At 40.3% G+C, this 22014-nt stretch overlaps 2 protein-coding genes across 8 annotated transcripts in view; both read left to right on the top strand.

Annotated features, from left to right (window-relative positions):
- The first annotated feature begins 12118 nt into the window (after positions 1 to 12118).
- LOC138442958 (eukaryotic translation initiation factor 3 subunit A-like) lies at positions 12119 to 12898 on the top strand. Its single transcript, XM_069595067.1, has 2 exons — positions 12119 to 12221; positions 12309 to 12898. The coding sequence occupies exons 1-2, from the start codon at positions 12119 to 12121 to the stop codon at positions 12896 to 12898; spliced, it is 693 nt and encodes a 230-aa protein (XP_069451168.1).
- The window catches only part of BMPR1B (bone morphogenetic protein receptor type 1B), a 448509-nt gene continuing 438644 nt past the window's right edge, over positions 12150 to 22014 (top strand). For 2 of the 7 annotated variants that reach the window (XM_069593684.1, XM_069593690.1), the window contains exon 1: positions 12352 to 12505. The gene's annotated coding sequence lies outside the window, so the exon portion shown is untranslated. Of the gene's footprint in view, positions 12506 to 22014 lie in introns of all 7 variants that reach the window. The other 5 variants (XM_069593694.1, XM_069593689.1, XM_069593683.1 and 2 more) reach the window with 4 other exon arrangements.

The raw sequence follows: 22014 nt of genomic DNA, 5'->3' as shown, positions 1-22014 counted from the left end.
AAAAGATATGTAATGTATATTTAATGGTCATGGTGGTATGCCACAGGTGAAGGATACTAGCATTTCTAGAGGTGAAATCAACAGTATCAGCTGCCTAACCCAAAGTTTAGGAGCAGATAAGTCTTTGAAAGATAAAGGAGAAAGTTTTAAATAGCATGTCATAAAGTTTTACTTCTTTTAACAAAAATGTTGATCAGTGCAACTAGAAGTGTTAATTAGCAAGTTTATGAATCTGGGTTCTGTTTATATTCTCTTATGAAGCACAATTATTTGTTAGCATAAGATTTATTCCTTGATGATGAATGTTAACAAGCTCGAGTATCGGCTGAGTTTGGGTAAAACATGAGATGTTTACAATATGCACACAATTGTGGAAATTCAAATGTAGGACTTTTAAACGAACGATTACAGTTAAAGTAGAATTGCAAATAGAGCTATAATTCATGACAAGTCAATTCTTTTTCCTGGATAGTCGCGTTTTTCACCTTCCTAGTAACACCCATCGGAGAAGGCAATGGCACCCCACTCCAGTACTCTTGCCTGGAAAATTCCATGGACTGAGGAGCCTGGTGGGCTACAGTCCATGGGGTCTCAAAGAGTCAGACACGACTGAGCAACTTCACTTTCACTTTTCACTTTCATGCATTGGAGAAGGAAATGGCAACCCACTCCAGTGTTCTTGCCTGGAGAATCCCAGGGATGGGGGAGCCTGGTGGGTAGCCGTCTATGGGGTCGCACAGAGTCAGACACGACTGAAGTGACTTAGCAGCAGCAGCAGTAACACCCATATGACTGCAACAAAATAGATAGGACTAAGGAGCTGACTGTGGCTCAGATCTTGAACTCCTCATTACCAAATTCAGACTCAAATAGAAGTAAGTAGGGAAAACCACTAGACCATTCAGGTATGACCTAAATCAAATCCCTTATGATTATACAGTGGAAGTGAGAAAAAGATTTAAGGGCCTAGATCTGATAGATAAGAGTGCCTGATGAACTATGGAATGAGGTTCATGACATTGTACAGGAGACAGGGATCAAGACCCCATGAAAAAGAAATGCAAAAAGCAAAATGGCTGTCTGGGGAGGCCTTACAAATAGCTGTGAAAAGAAAAGAGGTGAAAAGCAAAGGAGAAAAGGAAAGATATAAGCATCTGAATGCAGAGTTCCAAAGACTAGCAAGAAGAGATAAGAAAGCCTTCCTCAGCGATCATTGCAAAGAAATAGAGGTAAAGAACAGAATGGGAAAGACTAGAGATCTCTTCAAGAAAGTTAGAGATACCAAGGGAACATTTCATGCAAAGATGGGCTCGATAAAAGACAGAAATGGTATGGACCTAACAGAAGCAGAAGATATTAAGAGGTGGCAAGAATACATGGAAGAACTTTACAAAAAAGATCTTCATGACCCAGATAATCATGATGATGTGATCACTAATCTAGAGCCAGACATCCTGGAATGTGAAGTCAAGTGGGCCTTAGAAAGCATCACTAAGAACAAAGCTAGTGGAGGTGATGGCATTCCAGTTGAGCTGTTTCAAATCCTGAAAGACGATGCTGTGAAAGTGCTGCACTCAATATGCCAGCAAATTTGGAAAACTCAGCAGTGGCCACAGGACTGGAAAAGGTCAGTTTTCATTCCAATCCCAAAGAAAGGCAATGCCAAAGAATGCTCAAACTGCCGCACAATTGCACTCATCTCACATGCTAGTAAAGTAATGCTCAAAATTCTCCAAGCCAGGCTTCAGCAATACGTGAACCGTGAACTTCCAGATGTTCAAGCTGGTTTTAGAAAAGGCAGAGGAACCAGAGATCAAATTGCCAACATCCGCTGGATCATGGAAAAGGCAAGAGAGTTGCAGAAAAACATCTATTTCTGCTTTGTTGACTATGCCAAAGCCTTTGACTGCGTGGATCACAATCAACTGTGTAAAATTCTGAAAGAGATGGGAATACCAGACCACCTGACCTGCCTCTTGAGAAATTTGTATGCAGGTCAGGAAGCAACAGTTAGAACTGGACATGGAACAACAGACTGGTTCCAAATAGGAAAAGGAGTACGTCAAGGCTGTATATTGTCCCCCTGCTTATTTAACTTCTATGCAGAGTACATCATGAGAAGTGCTGGACTGGAAGAAACACCAGCTGGAATGAAGATTGCCGGGAGAAATATCAATAACCTCAGATATGCAGATGACACCACCCTTATGGCAGAAAGTGAAGAGGAGCTAAAAAGCCTCTTGATGAAAGTGAAAGAGGAGAGCGAAAAGTTGGCTTAAAGCTCAACATTCAGAAAACGAAGATCATGGCGTCCGGTCCCATCACTTCATGGGAAATAAATGGGGAAACTGGAAACTGTGTCCGACTTTACTTTTTTGGGCTCCAAAATCACTGCAGATGAATGACTGCAGCCATGAAATTAAAAGACGCTTACTCCTTGGAAGAAAAGTTATGACCAACCTAGATAGTATATTCAAAAGCAGAGACATTACTTTGCCGACTAAGGTCCGTCTAGTCAAGGCTATGGTTTTTCCTGTGGTCATGTATGAAGGTGAGAGTTGGACTGTGAAGAAGGCAGAGTGCCGAAGAATTGATGCTTTTGAACTGTGGTGTTGGAGAAGACTCTTGAGAGTCCTTTGGACTACAAGGAGATCCAACCAGTCTGTTCTAAAGATCAGTCCTGGGTGTTTTTTGGAAGGAATGATGCTAAAGCTGAAACTCCAGTACTTTGGCCACCTCATGCGAAGAGTTGACTCATTGGAAAAGACCCTGATGCTGGGAGGGATTGGGGGCAGGAGGAGAAGGGGACGACCGAGGATGAGATAGCTGGATGGCATCACTGACTCGATGGATGTGAGTTTGAGTGAACTCCGGGAGATGGTGATGGGCAGGGAGGCCTGGCGTGCTGCAATTCATGAGGTCGCAAAGAGTCGGACACGACTGAGCAACTGAACTGAACATGAAAAATACTGATTAATATGATACAAGTATGCTAAATGCTGAGAACACCAAAATATAAAGATATAGTCCTGACCTCAAGAAGTCAAGGGCTTCCCTTGTGGTTCAGCTGGTAAAGAATTTACCTGCAATGTAGGAGACTTTGGTTCAATCCCTGGGTTGGGGAGATTGGAAGGGAAAGGCTATCCATTCCAAATTTCTGGCCTGGAGATTTCCACGGACTAAATAGTCTATGGGGTCTCACAGAGTCAGACACAACCGAGCAACTGTGACTTTCAAGAAGTTTAGCAACTTGTAGAGAAAGATAAAATAAAAGCTTAACATTCAATATAATTTCAGTGCTTTAAAACATTTAATAAAATGAAAGAGGATCCTAAGTTAGAATATTTCCTCAGTCCCTATTAATGTTGGAATTTTAATCAAGCATAAAAACGGCGTCTTTAACAGCAAATGATGTTGAAGGTGCTGTGTTGTCTGCTTGGTAGTCTTCTCATAAACATTTCATGATCCGTGATACCACATTCAAAGGCAATGGCAGTGAAGTAACTTTAATACAGTAAAATGGTAAAATACCTGCAGTCATTAACAGTTTACCTCTTTTTGGTCCCCAGCAGAACAGCATTCTAAAGTAAGTCCATGGTTCTAGAAAGATCTTACTAACAGCAATGAGAACTAAACAGATTCAGTTAGAAGTATTTTACCCAACCCATGCATCAGCTTGGACTTTTAACTTTTGTGACAGTATTTAGAAGATCTGGGGTAGAGGGTGTTCTAAAAGTGTGAGCTCTTTATCCTAAAAAATATGGATTTAAATATTCATTCCAAGGTATGCTAGCTCTATATCTTAGCAAGTTAATTGCTTAAAACCTCAATTTTGGACTTCCTTGGCAGTCCAGTTGTTAAGATTTCCAGCTTCCAACGCATGGAGTGCGGGTTCAACCCCTGCTAGGGGAACCAAGATCCCACATGCTGTGTGGCACAGCCAAAAAAAGAAAAAGAAAAAAAAAAAAAAACCCGCACACCCAATTTTCTTCATCTGTAAAGTAATGGCAATAATAGTGTCCATGATTAAATGAGATAAATTGCTATAGTACCTGGTACATAATAAACAATGAACAAGTAATAGCCATTATTTATACTATACTATTTTGAGAAGGCAATGGCACCCCCACTCCAGTACTCTTGTCTGGAAAATCCCATGGACGGAGGAGCTTGGTGGGCTGCAGTCCATGGGGTCACTAAGAGTCAGACATGACTGAGTGATGTCACTTTCACTTTTCACTTTCATGCATTGGAGAAGGGAATGGCAACCCAGTCCAGTGTTCTTGCCTGGAGAATCCCAGGGGCGGGGGAGCCTGGTGGGTTGCCGTCTATGGGGTGGCACAGAGTCAGACATGACTGGAGCGACTTAGCAGCAGCAGCATACTATACTATTACTGTTCTTGTTTCACCTCATCTCTAATTTTATTTGACCTATAATAGGAGCATGTATGAGAGAAGAATTTATCTGCTTTTATATTTCCACAAGAACATTTGGTGGGTGCAACAGTAATGTTATAAAATTGATGCATGTTTTAATGTTATATTTATTCATTCCACATATATTAATCAAATGCTGAATATGTTCCAGGTTACTAATTATGTGTTTGCATCCCGAAGGATCTCCTATTTATATCAGAAAGTATCATGAAACACTCTGTGTTCAGATATGAGTGCTCTGAAAATCTGATAACATTCTCAATAAATCATCAGATTTGCTGGCTGTTTCTTACCATTTAGAGATGATAGTGGTTATGGACTGAATGTGTGTTTCCTCCCAAAATTCAGATGTTGGCTCTTAACCCTTAATGGTAGTAAGAGGTTGGATCTTTGGAAGGTAATTAGGTCAGGAGGGTGAAGCCTTCATGAATGGGATTAGTGCCTTAATGAGGTAAATGAAGAGTTTCCCAGGTGGCTCAGTGGTGAAGAATTCATCTACCTATTCAAGAGACTTGGGAGATGAGGGTTCAATCCCTGGGGTTGGGAAGATCCCCTGGAGGAGGGCATGGCAATCCAGTCCAGTATTCTTGCCTGGAGAATCCCATGAACAGAGAAGCCTGGCAGGCTGTAGTTCTTGGAGTTACAAAGAGTTGGATGTGACTGAGCGTGCACACACACATGAAGGGACCAGAGCTTGCTCTCTTTTCTTTGCTATGTGAGAACACAGCAAGTCAGTCATCTGCAACCTGGAAAAGAGCCCTTACCAGATCTCAGCATTGCTAGCTCCCTGATCTCAGACTCCTAGCCTCTAGAACTCTGAGAAAGAAAATGTTTAAGCCACTCAGTCTGTGATATTTTTGTTTTAACACCCTGATTGGGCTAAGATAATCATCTCTGAATTCCTGAGCAAGGACTGAAGAAACTTTGCCCTTGAGACAGTCACTCCCACACCTGACTGAACTTCCATCATCTGGGCTCTCCCCATCCGACACCCAATCCAAACTGCAGACTGGTCTGCGCATTGCTTGCCCTGTATCTTACAGTAAATACACTTGTTTCTTTCCTTCTTTTGAAAATCTTTTCCTATTTTTAATTTTGTTTTGTTTTTAGAAATCCCTAACAAAACCCCATATATCCTGCTTCCCATACAACCCACGTGTGGGATGTTAATTGTTATTTCAAAACCTTTGAGTGGCTGATACAGTTGGTAATCTATGTACGGTTCTAAAATCTGGCCTCATGAGTCTAACATAATTGTGAGATTTCATAGTTTTGTCTTCCTTTAACAGCAAAGATACATGGAACATCTATTATTACTAGACACTGTACTATGTTAAGAATATTAAAAGGTATAAAATATGAGAGTTGTGGTGCCAAAGCTTGAGAAGATGTGACTAATATGCCTGGGGAAATAAAAACGTTTTGTGGGGGAAAAAAAGACGTTTGACTGGGACCCTCAGATGAGGAAGGGATAGCAGTCAGGGGGCCTGATGATACACCAGGCGGGAGAGATGGTGGGAAGTGAGAAGATACCTGACAAGCAGCCTTTGAGGCTGGAGTGTTTGGCAAGAGAAGTGGCTGGCATGGAATGCTGAGGTCAGGTTGTGATGAGCTCTGAAGTTTCTACTGGGATGCATACTTCGTAGGCAAAGGAGAATCCCACCATTTTGTAAGCAAGTGCGTCACAAGGTCATCCACGTTTCATGTGTTCAGACTTAATATCTAGCTCAGCTTAATGAACAGTGCTACTCGACAAATTCACAAATCCTGCGTGCTAAAACAGAATTCTGCCAAAAGAAAAGAGATATTTTATAACTGTATTTATTTTTGACCTTGCTGGGTCTTTGTTGCCGCGTGGACTCTTGCATAGTTGCGAGCGCGGACCTCTTCTTGCAGCGGCTCCCCTTTGTTGTGGAGCACCAGCTCCAGGGCAAGGGCTTCAGTTGTAGCACATGGGGTCAATAGTTGCAGCTCCCAGATTCTCAAGCACAGATTCATTCAATAGTTGTGGCTCAAAGGCTTAGTTTCTCTGTGGCATGTGGGATCTTCTCGGATCAGGGATCAAACCCGAGTTTCCTGCATTGGCAGGCAGATTCTTTACGCTGAGCCACCAGGGAAGCCCTGAAAAGAGAGATTTTAGAACGTAATTTTTTCTTGTTTCCTCCTTGACCTTTTGCTTCCTCATTCTTGCTATTTTTTTTGTTACTTGGAGGACTTGTTTCCTCTTTAGTCCTTTCCTCCTTAAACTTCAGTTCTGTCATTTTCCTTTCCATTAATAGCAGTGTGAAATTTCCAGGATTTATTGAAGACTGCCAAGGAAAGCTATGGCTTTATCCTGCAGTATGCCCTAGAAATAATCAACCTAGCTATTTTATTTTGTGGTATAGAAATCTGAATAGCTTTCAGTGTTGCAGTATTGATGTCTTCACATTATGTGATTTCAAAGCATCAAAATTCTTGTAATTAGTAATGTTAATAAGAACTTCGTAAAGTGCCATCTTTTAGTTCACGGGGTTATATTCAATATTGTTCTGACATTAACACAGTGTTAAATCTTTATGAATTTATTGACATGTCAGGCATAAAACTCTGAATTCCTGGAACGAGGTTAAACTTCTTCACTAGCTTAAAGCAATTTTGTTTATTGGAGAATATATGATGGAAAGAATAGACTTTCAGGTAGTTTAATTTCAGGTAGTTTAATTGGAAATTTGCTCTTCATATGTTTTCATTTCCTAACTTTCCTTTTGTCTAGTATAAAAGGAAATAGTTGCTGTGTATTTCATCCTGAGATACACACTGTAAATATACTGTGAGTCATGAAAACACCAAGAGGTTCCAAGGCTGGCAAATCACTTTAGAAGGAAAAAGCCATTGGGAACATGAGGCTCCAAAGAAACAGATGTAAAAATTTTTATAAGTTTCATTGCAGAATTTTTTCCTAATTTTCCAGTTTTAGGAATTGTGTAGGTGTATGGGTCAGAGTGGTTCAGAAAGAAAAGATGCTCAGGCTGTAGAAATTTTTAAAAATTGAAATGCAATAACATTGTATTCAAATCCAATTTCAAAGGGATTAATTTATATCAGGCCCTGGATAATTTGGCAGCATATAAATAGGTATATATTATATCTGCTTTTATTAAGAAAAATTGGAACAATGCTGACAGTAAAAGAAAGTAAAATCATTTTAGCATTTCTACTTCAGATTTTTTTCATGGTTTATTTCTGTTTCAATTGAGAAATTCTATTTTTCTTGAACTTACATAGTAGACAAAATGAATTTAGTTCTAGTTATAGAACTTGAATCTGCTTTTTTCCGGTATGTAATCACAGTTGTTTTAAATAAATAACATAAAGAGAACAGCAGAAAATAGAGTAGATGTTTCAGGATACAGTATGAAAGTAATCTGTGTATTTTAAGTGTGAGATTATCACAGACATGCATCAGTGAATTATCAACATATTCATTCATATTAATTTTAAAGTTATTTAATAGCCTTTTCAGTACTGTGAGCCTTAGTACTTACGTGAATTATATATGTCATATTTATATTGTATTTGTGTTAATATTTTAAGTTATTAACCTCACTACATTACATACAGACTTGGAAAATAGAGAGGGGTCTTAGAGATTTTTGACTTTCCTTCCTACCCACTGTAGGAACCTTTTCCACAATATTCCATCTCTGCCTCAGCCTGAATGCTTATGATGGGACTCTCACTACATTATGGTTCAATCTGCTATACCATGTGAAAACTTCTGACTTTGCTAAATACACTCATATCTAGCTAGCAAAAGTGGCTGTGTTTTAAAAAAACATGTGGTTGCAGAGAGCAGTGAAAGACAAGAAAGGGATCCTCAGGAAGTTTACAATTTGGCAGCTGGCCTAGCCAAAGGCTTTAAATGCTGACCCAGAGAGTGACATTTCAAAAGCCACAGACCCTATTGCTTCCCACGTTCCTGGCATCGTCAGCTTTTAGCCCAGGTGCTAGTTTCTAAGAAGCTTGGGAAACTGTTTAACAAAATATAAAGGACTCAAATACTTTACTTTTCCATCCGTTCTGAGTCACAGCTTATCTAACATTCAAGGTCTTTAGGCATTTTTGTCTCGTATCTGTTCATTGGATACTTAAAAATGTGTGCTTGCTCACTGCTAGAGTAGTTTAGTAATGCCGAATAAGCCTGAATTGCTGTAGCGACATTGCCTGGGTTCATTGGTAGCATGGCCTTTAGCATGCTATCTAACTTCTCTGTGACTCAGTTTCCTCATTTGTAAAATTGGGAAGAAAATAGTACCTACCTTGTTATGAGACTGCAATGTGTTCATATGTATAAAGTGCTTCATAGTATGCCCAGCACAGTAATTAATAAATTGGGCTTCTATTATAGAAGCTATACATGTTGCCAGCATTTACATTTTAAAGTTAGGTTTAAATACTCCAACTGAGAGGTTTAATCTCTTATTTTGTGTATGTAGTCTCTGCATTAGTAGTGGATTCTAAGACGACCACAGTAGTATGAATCATAGGGAAAGAAAAAGATTTCTTTTTCTGGAATATTTCTTTCATCTAATTCCTAAAATAAGAAAGAGACTATGTTATGCCACATCTAGGGAGAAATAACTTAAAAGCACCCACTCCAGAATGTTACTTTTGATGGCATACCTATCTTAGGATAAAATAATAATGGTCAGATCCCCTATAGTTTTGGAAGAGGGGGAAATGGAAGAGGTAAAGATGTGGAAGTAGCAAAATCCATGAAGAGGAAACAATTGAGGAGAAGGGAGGCTGAGATCACAGAAACAAGCATAGCAAATCACTTTCTCATGTGTATCCTATTCAGTTGCATGTAAATTCCGCAAATAGGTGTGAGTCCAACAGAGCTGGGTAAATGTCTTATTCAGTGGGAAATAAGCCAGCAAATTCTATGAGCGTTCTTGCTTTTGCTGCCCTGGGGTCCTCTTTTGCGATCCTGGGAACTTTTCCTTTATCTTCACACGTGGATGAAAAGAGAAACTGTGCTTTTGCTTAGATTTGTCATCGCACCAAACAGCCTTTCCTTCCTCTTCTCCTCAACAGCTTTTCCCTGAGTGGTCCCTGTTGCTTTTAAGAGGACCACCAGCCCAGGTTGCAAGGCCAAGGAATATGCTTCTACAGCTCAGTGTACTTGAGAAAAAGTATTTTTTCCAAGTCTGCTGGTGATCTTGGTAGCCACATCACTATCTTGGTTTGGATCTTTACTCTTTACACAGCAGACTCCTAACTGGTTCTGTGCTTCCATTTCTCCTTCCCTAGGTACTTCAAAATGATCTTCTGAAAGTCCCAGCCCACTATTTAATTCCTCGGTTTAAAAATCTTCATTGCTTCCACATCACCTCACAAGGAAAAATCTATTTCATTGGCATATCTGACCAGGTCATTCCTGAACACTGAGGTTTATCTCTTGTACCTTCTCCTCATAACTTGCAGCACTGAGCTACCAGCTGTTCCCTAAGTATACTGTGCTTTTTCATTCTGTTCCCTTTACTTAGAATGCTTATTCTCTTTCTAACCGCTTTTTGGTCTCTGAAGATCCTTCAGGGACCTGATAAAATGTAGCTGTTCCATACAGTTTTTCCGGCCATTCCCAAGCAGAATAGTTCCTTTTTCTGTGTTCCAATTGATGTACATTCATATACTAATTACTGTATTTCTCTTAGACTATTCTAATTTAAAAAATATGTATGTATGTATGTTGTCTCTTACAGGTTTCAAGAAGGGACAGACAGAATTTAAAATCTGAGACACCAGTGCATGGCATACCATGGGTACTCAGTGAAAGTAGATTGTTGAGTAGCTTATACCCCAGATTCCTCATCCCTGCCTATTGAAATACTACCTTCCAAGGTGTACTTCAGTTTCCTTGACTGTCCTCTCTGATTCTTTCTCACCCAGAGTGCTTTTTAAAATTTTTAAAAATTTCTTCATTCCTCTGATTTGGAATTTTAAAAATATGTTATTTACTATGTCTTCCCTACTCAGAGATGCTTATACTCTTTGTATTAGTGTGTTACGTCCAGTATACTGATGCTTACAAGGATATTTGCTGAATAGATTTGTCAGTTCTTAGCACAGCTTCTGAAAAGCTGTACTGCAACCCACACACTCTCTGCTCCAAAACTTCTTTAATGTCTCATTTATTTCACAGTAGTTTGTGAGGATTGAAACTCTAAGAGGAAAAAATAGTCAAATTAAAGTTACCAGTAATTCACACAGTAGAGGGGATCGATTCAATCAGATTTATTTCCTCTTTAAACCTAGTTAATGTCAGAAGATGGAGATGATAAGAAATTAGAGGACACTGAGGAAGGTAATTTAGGAGCACAGAGAATTTGGTAAGGGTAAAATATGTAGATTCTACCTTGGGATTTTGGGAAGAGTAAGATGATTACTTGTACTAAGGGCTAGAATGTAGGTTGCGTAAGAGGGGTGAGATGGTGCCAATGACAAATGTTTTGGAAAATTTCTAGTGTTATACTAAACAGAACTTTCCTTTCAGTCTGGCATCGAGAAACCAGAACGCAGGTTAGTCCTGATAATATCATGGTCCAGATATGTACTGGGGGCAAATAGACTTCTGTGGGGACATTAACATGTCTTTGGGGAAAATATGCCTACATTTTACAGGCTCATCAGTACATGCCTGGATGACCACTGCTCTTGAGTGGGAGCTGCATAAAATGTATTTATATATAGTTGAATTTCTTGTAAGCTCAAAGGATTGTATTTAATGTTTAGCTTAAAATCATTAAATGGGAATAATTTAAGAAAAGGGAGGAGGTGAAAAGAAAATGGTAGGCTAAGAATTAGACAATAGAGACAGATATGAAAAAAGTTGGAAAACTACATCAGAGTGAAATGGTATTAAATGATTTGAATCACACACTTGGTGCCTAGAGAGGGTTTATCAATATATATGGAAGATGGAAAAATTTTACAAAAGGAGGACATTAATTCTGGAGGGTAAATAACTGAAAGGCACCGGGAGGAAAAAAGTATTTGGAAGTTATTAGATGTCTCCCTGGAAAATACTGTGGACAAAATAGCTGATTTTAAAAAGCTAACTCTTATCCCCAAGTTTCCTGAAAGACTAGCTTAATTTATATTTATATTTACCTCCTTAGAAAATATTTCAACACTTAAAGATTTAGCAAGGAAATCACAAAGTAAAGAAATTACATACTTTCCTGAAATAAACATGCTGATTGTAAAATTTCATCAAATACAAATGGAAGATGTTTCCTTGTTCTTTTTTTGTGTGTGTGAGAATCTCAAAATATTTGAAGGAAGGAAATGTTTCTTTTCCCTAGGAGGCCCACCTGTTTCAGGGTTCTTACACTCCTCATCCAAAACTGCAGGCATAATTTGCCGTCTAAGTGTATTTTTTACGAGGTGTGTTAAAGTTTTTTATCAGCTTCTCCAAAGTGTCAATGGCCTTGATGAGTTTCAGTCCACTGCGCTAGATAGTTTTGGGAGCCCCTTCCAAGCTCTCAGTGTACAGTAATCCCACCTTTGTTCCTCAAACCTGTTTATTTTTTGAAACCCCTTCTTACACATGACCGAGAAAGCATCTGTGATTGAAACTGAGGTGAGGCTCTAAGAGGCAGACAGAGCTGGGAATTGCCCCGCCTCGATTCAGGGGATGCGGGGCGGTAGAAGGGCGGGAGGCAGCCGGCTCCCCAAGTCCGCTCGCCCTTCCAGACACAGGCGGCGGCGCTGGGGCAGCTCCAAGTGCGTCGAGAAGAGTAATCCCTCCGCTAAGTACTTGGCTCTCAGGCTCCAATCACTAGTGGGAGCTGGAGAGGGCAAGTGAAAAAAAAAAAAAATTCCAGAGGCAGCGGAGGAGCTAGAGAGAGAGAAAAAAAAAAGTCCCGCGGCGGCGGCAGAGCGGCAGGGCGGCCAGAAGTTGACGGCGCGGCCGTGCGCGGGGCGCGGAGTGGGCGCGGGCCTGCGGGGCGCCGGGACGGGCGGGGACCCGGGACGGCGCGGCGGCGGCGCCGAGGACGCCAGTGCCGGGGCGCGGCGGCGGGTAAGGCGCGCGCGGGCAGAGGGCTGGAGGGCGGGCTCCCGGCTCGCGTGCGCGGGGCCGTGGAGCCGAGCCGGCGCGATCAGGCGGGCTGAAGGCGGTGCGGGACGGGCCGCACCCGGGCGCAGGGCTGGGCGGGCTCCCGACGAGGGGAGAGCGAGCCGCACGCCGTGGGGGCGGCGGCCGCCCAGGGGGCTTTGTGCGCCGGCGGCTCTGCCGGGATCCCCGGCCCCAGTGCCTCAGTCCAGGGGCAGAGGCGGCTGCGGGTGGGACACGTGCTCGGGGTCGGGAAGGAGGGACGCACCGAGGCGGGGAGTCGGGACCTGTGCGCCCAGGGAGCGGAGGGATGGGGGGCGTGAGGGCAACCCGGGAGTCGGGGAGACCGGAGGAACCTAGCCGCCGCTGGAGGCGCCGAGCCCGCCGAGACTGGACTTGGGGGCCCCAGCTCCGTGTGGAGCCACCTGCCCCGGCTGCCTCCCGAGACCCAGCCTGCGGCGGGAGAAAGTGCGCAGCGGGCCGGTCCTTTCGCTGGACCTGGCGACCCTGCCTCTGGTGCCCCTCTTCCTGTCTGTTGCTCTCTCACAAGTTCTCAATGTTTCTCTGCCTTCTTCCTTCCATTCACTGTTTCTTTCTTCCTCTCCCCACCCACACTCTCTCTTTCCCCCAGTTTCTTTCTTGTCCTCGTCTTTTCTGTTTCTCAGTGTGTCCCTCCCTATCGCTTTATCTTCCACCCAGCCTCCCACACTTTTGTTTCTCTCATTTAGAGGCTGACTTTCTGCCCTTGTCTCACTCTCTCCTCTCCGCACCCATCCATCTACTGGTCCGTTTCTATCAGGGCTCCGTATTTCTGTCAGTCCCTTGCGGTGTTAGGATTATTTGACACTAGAGAAGATCCTCTGGAAGTTCTGTGTGTGATGCCTTATTCCTTTTGAGCCGTACCTCTTCATCTGGGTCTTGGACCCTTCGAATTTGTTCTCCATGGAATGAGAACACTGGTTTCCTTGAGTTATTAGGAATTGTTCTTAGTTTCCTTTTCACCAAGGTGAGGTCAGTAACAGAGAAGCCACAAAGGTACCAATGAAGCAAAACAGGAGAGAGCTGCTTACTGCCCCTGACATATAAAGAGAATGTATCAGATGTAGCCACAGCAAAGCAGATCCACCTGAGAAAAGGCTCCTAGATTCTGGAAAGAAACACAAGAGGCTCCATCAGTAATGAGAGGAGTTAGCTAACAAGTATTTGAAAATAATTTGAAAGAGCGCTTAAGGAAATTTCTCCCTCTCCTAAATTGTTGCCAACTAATAACTGTTTTTCTTACATACTTTTTTAAGGATCCTAGTGACAGCTCTCCTAATTATTGTTTTGGGAAAATCATGGGAAATGTCCTGTGTCAACTGAGACATTTGTCTTTAAGAAAATATTCAGTCTTTGTACTCTTATACCTCTTTACACTCTAGTGATCAAGAAGAATTATTTCTAACTGCAAAGAAAATAGAAAAGGATTTGTCAGTCATTTTAAAACACGAGACATTCCAGAGATCAATAATTTCCTTGGAAAACTTTCACTACAAGGATGTTTTGAAGGATATTACATCTTAGTGAAATATGCAAGTTGTTACACACTTAGATCATTGTATGATGCAAAAAATAAAAAGTGCGTGCTATAAGCAAATCATAGCAGTGATGGTGTTTTTTCTTTTTTATGGGAAACATAGCTGGAAATTAATTGCTCTGATTTTCACTGTTTTCTTTAGTCATGCATAATGTACCTTTGTTTTTAGCAAAATATGGCCTAGGGCTACAAAACTTGATACAGTGTGTTATTTGTCCAATCTGAATTACCATTTAGAAAAACCACCTTTTCCTTTTGGTCACAAGATATGAGTTGATACGATCTCATTACTCATGTGCTGGGGTCTGTTGATGAATTTAAATGGCACTGACTTGTGATTTTAAATCAAAATGTTAGTTTTTGGTGAGTTAAAGTCTTGATTTATGTCATGTTAGTGAATCATCACTATTTATAGGGGCTTTGCCACCTTGTCTGCCAGGTGCTACACAGCGTTTAGCCTGGGCAGGGTTGTCTGAAATTGCCTGTTAGATTTGTGTTCCTGAGTGACGTGCTGCCTCTACTCATGGTGTGTTCATATTTGCCCTTCAGAATGTTCTAGTTGTTAACGATTTATCAAAAAGAAATTGACTTTTTTCTTCATAAACTTTGAAAACTGAGATGGCCTGATAACTTATTTTTGCTACAGTAAATACTGATTGTATTATTTACTTAAAAGAATAAGGCAGTTTAAAATGTAATTTTTTGGGGGGGGGGATACATATAGTGCCCTTCACTTTTCCTCAGCACTCATACTTATCATTTAAATCTAAAGTCAGTTTTCATCTACTCCAACCTAGCACAGCCTTCCCTAATGTTTTTAAGCCACCTTATCTCTGCCTCTCTGAGATGGGATATGGTCCTTTTCTTAGTTTCTCTGGGTTTCAGATGGCCCAGCACAGTACCTGCCACATGACACTCAAAAAATCCTTCAAGAATGATTTATTCTCTTCCAATTTGTCTCTAACTTATGATGCTTATATTTTGTAGATGCGGTAGCTCCAGGAAAATACATTAGCATGGTATAATAGAGCATAGACTGAGTGTTGAAAGAGTCAAGAGCATCTCATCACACATTAATATTAACGTTGAAGCAGACAGGGCCCAAACAATTTGAAAACCATGCTCAGAACTAGACAGTGAAGTCACGTGGGCCATAGAACTGAGACCTTACATTCACTGTGCCACAGTTGTTTTTTTTTTTTTTACTGAACTCATGCCTGGCTTCTTCCACTTAAAATGAGTATATCTGTCTGTCATTAGAAGCAAACAGTTACTTAAACTCTGAAGATTCTTTCTCAGGCAAACCAATAAGAGTCATGTCTGAAATGTATCAATTTGCAATAACTTACAATCATATTCTACATATGCATGAATGTAATATCTTGTAGAAAGTTGCCTAAGTGCTCTTAGGTGTTAAGCATTATTTTGGGTGCTGTGTCAGCTAGTGCAGACTGATTATTTCTACCTGCAAAGAAGATTTAAGCTCTCTGGACTTAAAGTGTCTCCTCTGTAACTTCCAGTGTGTATGTTGAAGAGGGCTGGGGAGAAAAGAAAGGAAGTTTGGACCAGATTAAGGGCTCTTTTTGAAGTCTCTTCAGAGACCACCAGTTGAACTCCCAGAACAACTGCAGATTCATCTGTTTTACATATCAGACTTCTCTGTGAGCTTTTGTTTGAAAGAAGACTAACACAGTTTAAAAAAAAAATCTTGAAGACCGCTTCACTTGATGTTTTCCAATCTTCCTTCCAGTTCTTGAATTTAATGATCAAGATCATTTCTGGGTTTTAATTCTGGGTATCTGAAGGATGGTTGATAAAAATGTTAAGAGTAGAAGGAGAAACTGCGTTTGCCCAAAGGATACTAATTTCAGGTTTCCATGTGCCAAATGTGATGTGATGGCAGAAATTGAAGTAGAAGTGTTGCAGTATATAGAGGCAGGCCAGAATTCAGGGAGAGGAAGGGGCCAGAGCTAGACAGATTTAAAAGTCACTCACACGGAATTAATAATTAAAATTAAGGAAAATGGAAACTTTTCAGAGGTAGTCTGGAGAGAAAAATGAAGATTTGGAGTGGAAAAGAGGGACATTTTATATTACTTCTGATTATTTTTAAAGCTCATCTTTAGTATTAAGAGAAAAAAGCCCTTTGCTGTCCACCTGAAACTATCACAACATTGTTAATTGGCTATACTCCAATATAAAATAAAAATTAAAAAGGTAATTCCTGGTTTACATTCAGCAATAATCTGTTTTCATGAATTTTAGAACATCCACATATATGCTAATTATCTTAATTACATTCATTTTTACTCAAATGTTTGTGCCTGTCATTGTTGTGTACTTCAGGACATTGCAGCCAAAAGAGGCATAAGACCCTTGCTGTCACTGAACTCTCATTGTAGAGAGTGAAAACAATGAATTATAAACAAGCGCAAAAGATAACTTTCAGTGGTGTAAATTGCCATTATGAAAATAAGGCAGGGTAATATGATAGTTTAGTGACCGGGGCTGCTTCGTGTGAGGTGGTCAAGGAAGGCCTCTTTAAGGATGTTTCTGAACAGGAAAGAGCCAGCGCAGTGAAGATCTGGGAGAACTTCTGTCAGTGAACTTCTGGGCATCATAAGACTTTCACTATAGCAGCAGCAGGCTGGGCACCCTGGCAGGCAGGGGAAATGGTAGAAATGAGGTCAGAGAGATTGCCAGGCTGGTGTTAGAAAGTATGCATTTTATTTAAAGTACATTTTATTGACCTACCCAGGAGGGTTTTAAACAGAATTGAATGAATGTGACTTAGCATGTCTGTCTGTAGTGTGAGCAAGCATATCTGAAGATGATGCGGAGAGCTGTGAGAAAGATCTGGCTGAGTTTGGTGGTTTGGCCAAGGGTGGAACCCTGAGAGATTGATCAGACATTGTTCTTATCACTGAGTAAGAGTCTCTGGGTTGAATCATGAGTCATAATGTGTGGTCTCCATCCACTCATCACTCTCCCACCCCCACTGTTGATCTATACTGCAGCAGTCCACTGGTGCAGTAGTTGCTTTTTCTTTGAAATTGCAGACCTCAGCACCTCACAGTTCCCATATGTCACCTCTTTGAAAAATGTTAGTTGCTCAGTCATATCTGACTCTGGGACTCCATGACCCCCAGGCTTCTCTGCCCATGGGATTCTCCGGGCAAGAATACTGGAGTGGGTTGCCATTCCCTTCTCCAGGAGATCTTCTCAACCCAGGGATTGAACCCAAGTCTCCCACATTGCGGGCAGTTTCTTTACCATCTGAGCCACCAGGGAAACTTCATGTCTCCTCTTTATCTTCCTTCAAATATGTCTTGGGCTGGAAGCAAGCTTCTTGACTCCAAGGCTGCAGAATGCCTTGGGAGGTGTCGTGGCGAGGTTCTTTCAGACTCCATGTGAGCCTTGGACTCTACCTGGGGTTGCTCGGCTAACCTCTCTTCACTTCAGTATACATTAAGTTTGTGTTCCAGTTACAAATGAAAGGAAGCAAGTTGGAATTTCTCTGATCATGTTAGTGTGTCATATTTTTCTACCCCTCAGCTTTGAAAACTTTGTCTGCTTCTTGAAAGACTTCACTGTGAAGTCCACATTTTAGATTTGGGTCTTACCTGTCATATCCCAGCCTTTGCAAAGAGCATACAGTAAACATTCAGTAAATATGTGTGGAATGCCGTTGCATGCAATCTACTAGAGATCCCTAGTTTTGATTCCGCTGACTTTATTTTTCCTGTCTTTCAACAAGTATATGGCTGCATGTGCCTTCAGCTTACAAGGTAATAAGTAGCAAGTTTGGAAATGATTTTTCTGCAGTTTGCATTTACTTATTGGCTGAAGGAAAAGAGATACAATCCAGTATATCTCTGTATAAGATTTCTTGCCTGGCTGTCTTAAGATAAACATTTTAGTCATTTTTATAGCAGTTAGATAGATACGGGTTAAAACAAGTACAGACAAGTCTGTCATTCGTTAATTTGTTGATTTATGAATCTGAGGTGATTCCAAGGAGGTCTGTAATGATGGTGCCTTTGTCTAAATTAATCTCTTGATAGAAATCAGTGAGTTTTATCTAACTAAAAGAGTTTACAACCATCTGTAAAAGGTATTAAATTATCATCAGTTTCTTTTCTGGAAACAAGCTACTGTTCTGCTGTTGTCCAATAAGCATTTAGCCACACTGGTACACATAACGGGGGATTATCCCTAAATCCTTTTGTTAACAAGTGTGTTCTGCTCAGATGGGCTTACAGGCAAGTTGGTTGTTTGTATCTAGCAATTCTGCTTCACTGTTTCTTTAGATCCTTTTCAGTTAAGCTGTCTCTTCTGTATCTGAATGTTCTCTCTTCCTGTCCAACTTCATTTTGCTAAAACCTCTTGCTTTATACCCACTGGCTTCTGTGTGAAGTGCCTTCTGTCTGCCTCTCCAGGTCTGCTGTCAACCCCTGTACTTTATGTCCTCTGTCCAGGATGATACCTGGCTGGACTGCGTTAATTTCCAGATGGCTTATGTCACTGGGGACCTCCAGAGACGGATTAGAGGGACAAGGGTAGAGAAACGGGTATTGATTCTTTGGTTTGCTCCAAGTTGATGGATCAGCTTGGGCTGCTTGTGTCCCTGCTCATGCTGTCACTTCTGCTCTTCAGCTAGTCTTCTGTGTCAGTTTCTTCCTCAGGACTCCAGTAGTCTCTGGAGTTAGCTCCCCTGATTTATTGCACTATCCTTCAGGTTCTTTTACACTGCACCTATACCTTATTAAATTGTTTGCAAATAAATCCTCTTCAATTTTTCAGAAATTTGTAATGATTAAGGTCCTGTTTTCTGTTGATTTAGCTTCTGAAAAGCTGCCTCCTTTTCGGAGCCTTCTTCAATTGATAAGAGCAGTCAACTCCCCTTAGCTTGTTGGACACCTGCTTTCCACCAAATTTACTTGCTTCTTCTATCTATGCAACAGTGGCACAGAAAACTTACACTGTTCTTAAATAAATACTTTTCTCTCAACCAGTTTATTGGCTTCACTTCTTTGCTTTATAGTCTGTAAATTTTCACAGAGGTGCTTTGGTTTCACTTACTCTTTTATTCATTTATTAACATGGTACATACTTAAGAGTTGCTACTTAGAACAATGCACTGTGCTCAGCGTAGGTACAAAAAGGCAGATGTTTGTCTTTACTTGGGTTGAAGACTGGGGAGGAGTCAAGAAGTAAAAAACTAAACATCGTATTTATGAATCAAGTTTGTAATTTATTCAGTGACCACAGAGAGGGAAAACAGTCTAACCAAATTTCTCTTGTTTAGCAATTCTTAAAATTTTTAGGTCGAACACCATGGCCAGTTATTTCTATCTCATCACGTATTCAGTGAGAAATTGGAGTTCGAAGCATTGTGAGTTTATCCAGCTAATTCAGATACACAGTTTACATATACTAGTGTATTTTAGTTGATTGCATTGTTTTCATGATATGTTCCAATGGAACAGAGGTTTTTTGGATGTCAGGTTGTATAGCTCAAGAAGGGTCACGTGGGTGGCAGCCTAGCCTACTGCTGAACTGTGAGTACTCTGGAGTTTGCCTTTTTCTGTCACTTAATAGATGTGTGGCCTTGAACAAGTTGCTGAACCTTTTGTGTTTCAGCTTCATCATCTGTAAGATGGAAATGGCAATAATAGTGATTATGTCCTCGGTTTGAGGATTAGAATAGTGAATATTTGTATAGTGTTTAGAACAATGTCAGGTACATAATAAACACCACAGAGGCATTCAATAAGTAAATAAATGATCAGAGAAGTCTGGGAGTTGCTGATATGTTTAAACTGAAGCCTTGTGTGAGCCTTAATTATGCTAATATGCATGGCGACCATCCCCACAAGGGGTGTTTTGACCTTGGGGCTTATATTTTTCCCTGCATATATCACTGGACGAATGTTCCTCAGAACAAACTTTTGGAAAAATTGATACAAATAATTGGCTAAATACTTCACCAATCTGTTGTGTCCTGAGGGATGAGACTTGTTCCTCTACCTGTCACACTTGTTATAGAGTGGGAATCCAGTTCTTGTTCCCCTCCCTTTCCCCCTTTTTCTTTTTTGAAGGTAAAATGAATGTTTTTCTTCATTACCGAGATAAAGACTTTCTGCTTGTATAGATAGACGTAAGTATACTCAGGGCCTCTGGGGCTCACAGAGCCAAGGCTTACAGTCTTCTAAAAATCTACTAATTGTTTTATTTTTCTAATAAAGAATGCATATTCCTTGAAGTGAACTTGGGAAGTACAGAGAATTCTAACAGTTAAAACCACTCTTTTCTACCACACAGATAGCTTATTAACTTTTGGGGTCTTTTTTTCTTTTCTTTATATGATTAAGAGTATAGTATAATATGATTTTGTGTCTTGCCTTTCTTTTTCACTTTACTTTATGTATTATTCTCAATCCCAGACTCGTAATGACTTCTGGCCTTCAGATGATTGGTAATCTACATCTCAAAAGAGCTTCCTTCCTTACCTCCCCAGATCTGTGGGCAGAGACAATATGAAAATAAAATGGTGTATCTAGAACGAGCTTCTCATTTTAAGTATTCTCGGAAATTGGAACCACCTGGTAAGCAGCTGGCAGTTCTGTTTAAGAGACCTGGAGTAGGTGACCTCAGGTTGCTTCATTTATGAGTCATTCCAGTATTCTAGCCGGCAGCCAGATGGACTCACCAGAACCCATGACCAGTCTGCTTTGGAGGCAGTACTTAGTCATCCTGAGTGCCTGAGTGAACTTATATAATGTTGAGATTAACTCGGAAAAGTTATGCAGGGAAACCTGAATTATTCCGGGATAAATTTAACCGTTACTCAATTTTTAAATGATGCTGTCTTCCTTCCATTGCATGTTTGAGTTGTAGGATTCTAATAATATACTAATGTGTGGTTCTCTATTTTATCTTGTCTTGTAATTTTATAGTTTAAGTGAGAAACAATGTTGCATCTGTATGTCAGTACATAGTGTAAAGATGTAAAATATACTAAATGTTGTAAGTTTTACTCTGTATACTTTATAAGTGAGGGATGCTGTTGTGGTTAAAATATGTCTGTTCAGTAAGTCCTTTTCCATTCAAAATATTTCAACAGTTTTGAATCTTTATCTCAAGATTAAATCAATCATGCTTTTAAACACTTATCTTTAACATCTGTAGCAAATGAAAATGTTTAAATTCTTTCTGAAGAAGAAAACCATGCTATACTGTTTAATTGATTTAAATTAGCTTTTCATGGAAATTTACCTAGGAGCTGTTTCTGGAACCAATTTGGAAAATGATCTTTGTGTTCTGTGGCATTTATGTTTGATTATATTTTTTTTAGTAATTCTCCGTGGATGTGATTCACTCCTTGCTTCAGTCATCAAACTTTTCCAATTTTTGTAGGCAAATTAGGCATTTCCTACTCCATAATTATGCATATTTGTGGAATAATGTATGCTTGCTTGTTCAGTAAAGACTATGTAAGCAATTCCTAATCATCTAACTTAAAATTATCTAAATTTTTAAAATCATTTTTAGCATTCCATAGAGTATGTTAAAGCTGAGATAAAACAGTCATATATAAATTAACTTCTTCCAAATATGTCTTCCAGTTTGTCTTGACACCTTTTACTAAGAAAAGCAGGTGTTATTGTTTCTGAAAATAGAAAATCTAAAACTTCTTATAAATACATTGCCTTGAAACAGTCTGTACTTTAAGCACATCAAAGATGTGCCTACATTTTCTGCATTCTCTTAGATTGTTACTTCACAGAGTCATGAAGAATTTGAAAATTGCTCAGAAAAACTGAAGTTTCAGATTCTTCTAACTGTAAAATTGATCCTTTGGCATCAAGAGCGTGGCGGTGTGTTTTATATTCTTGAA

This window comes from Ovis canadensis, chromosome 6, assembly GCF_042477335.2.
Source record: "Ovis canadensis isolate MfBH-ARS-UI-01 breed Bighorn chromosome 6, ARS-UI_OviCan_v2, whole genome shotgun sequence".
Classification (NCBI taxonomy): domain Eukaryota; kingdom Metazoa; phylum Chordata; class Mammalia; order Artiodactyla; family Bovidae; genus Ovis; species Ovis canadensis.
Note: the sequence above shows the minus strand (reverse complement) of the source record. Positions and strands in the feature narration are given on the sequence as shown.

Bases quoted from the DNA above. Each gene is read 5' to 3' on its own strand.
- LOC138442958 (XM_069595067.1), top strand. From the start codon at position 12,119: ATGCGGGGCGGTAGAAGGGCGGGAGGCAGCCGGCTCCCCAAGTCCGCT. The intron at 12,222-12,308 runs GTAATCCCTCCG...AAAAAATTCCAG, and splicing joins CTCCAAGTGCGTCGAGAAGA to AGGCAGCGGAGGAGCTAGAG.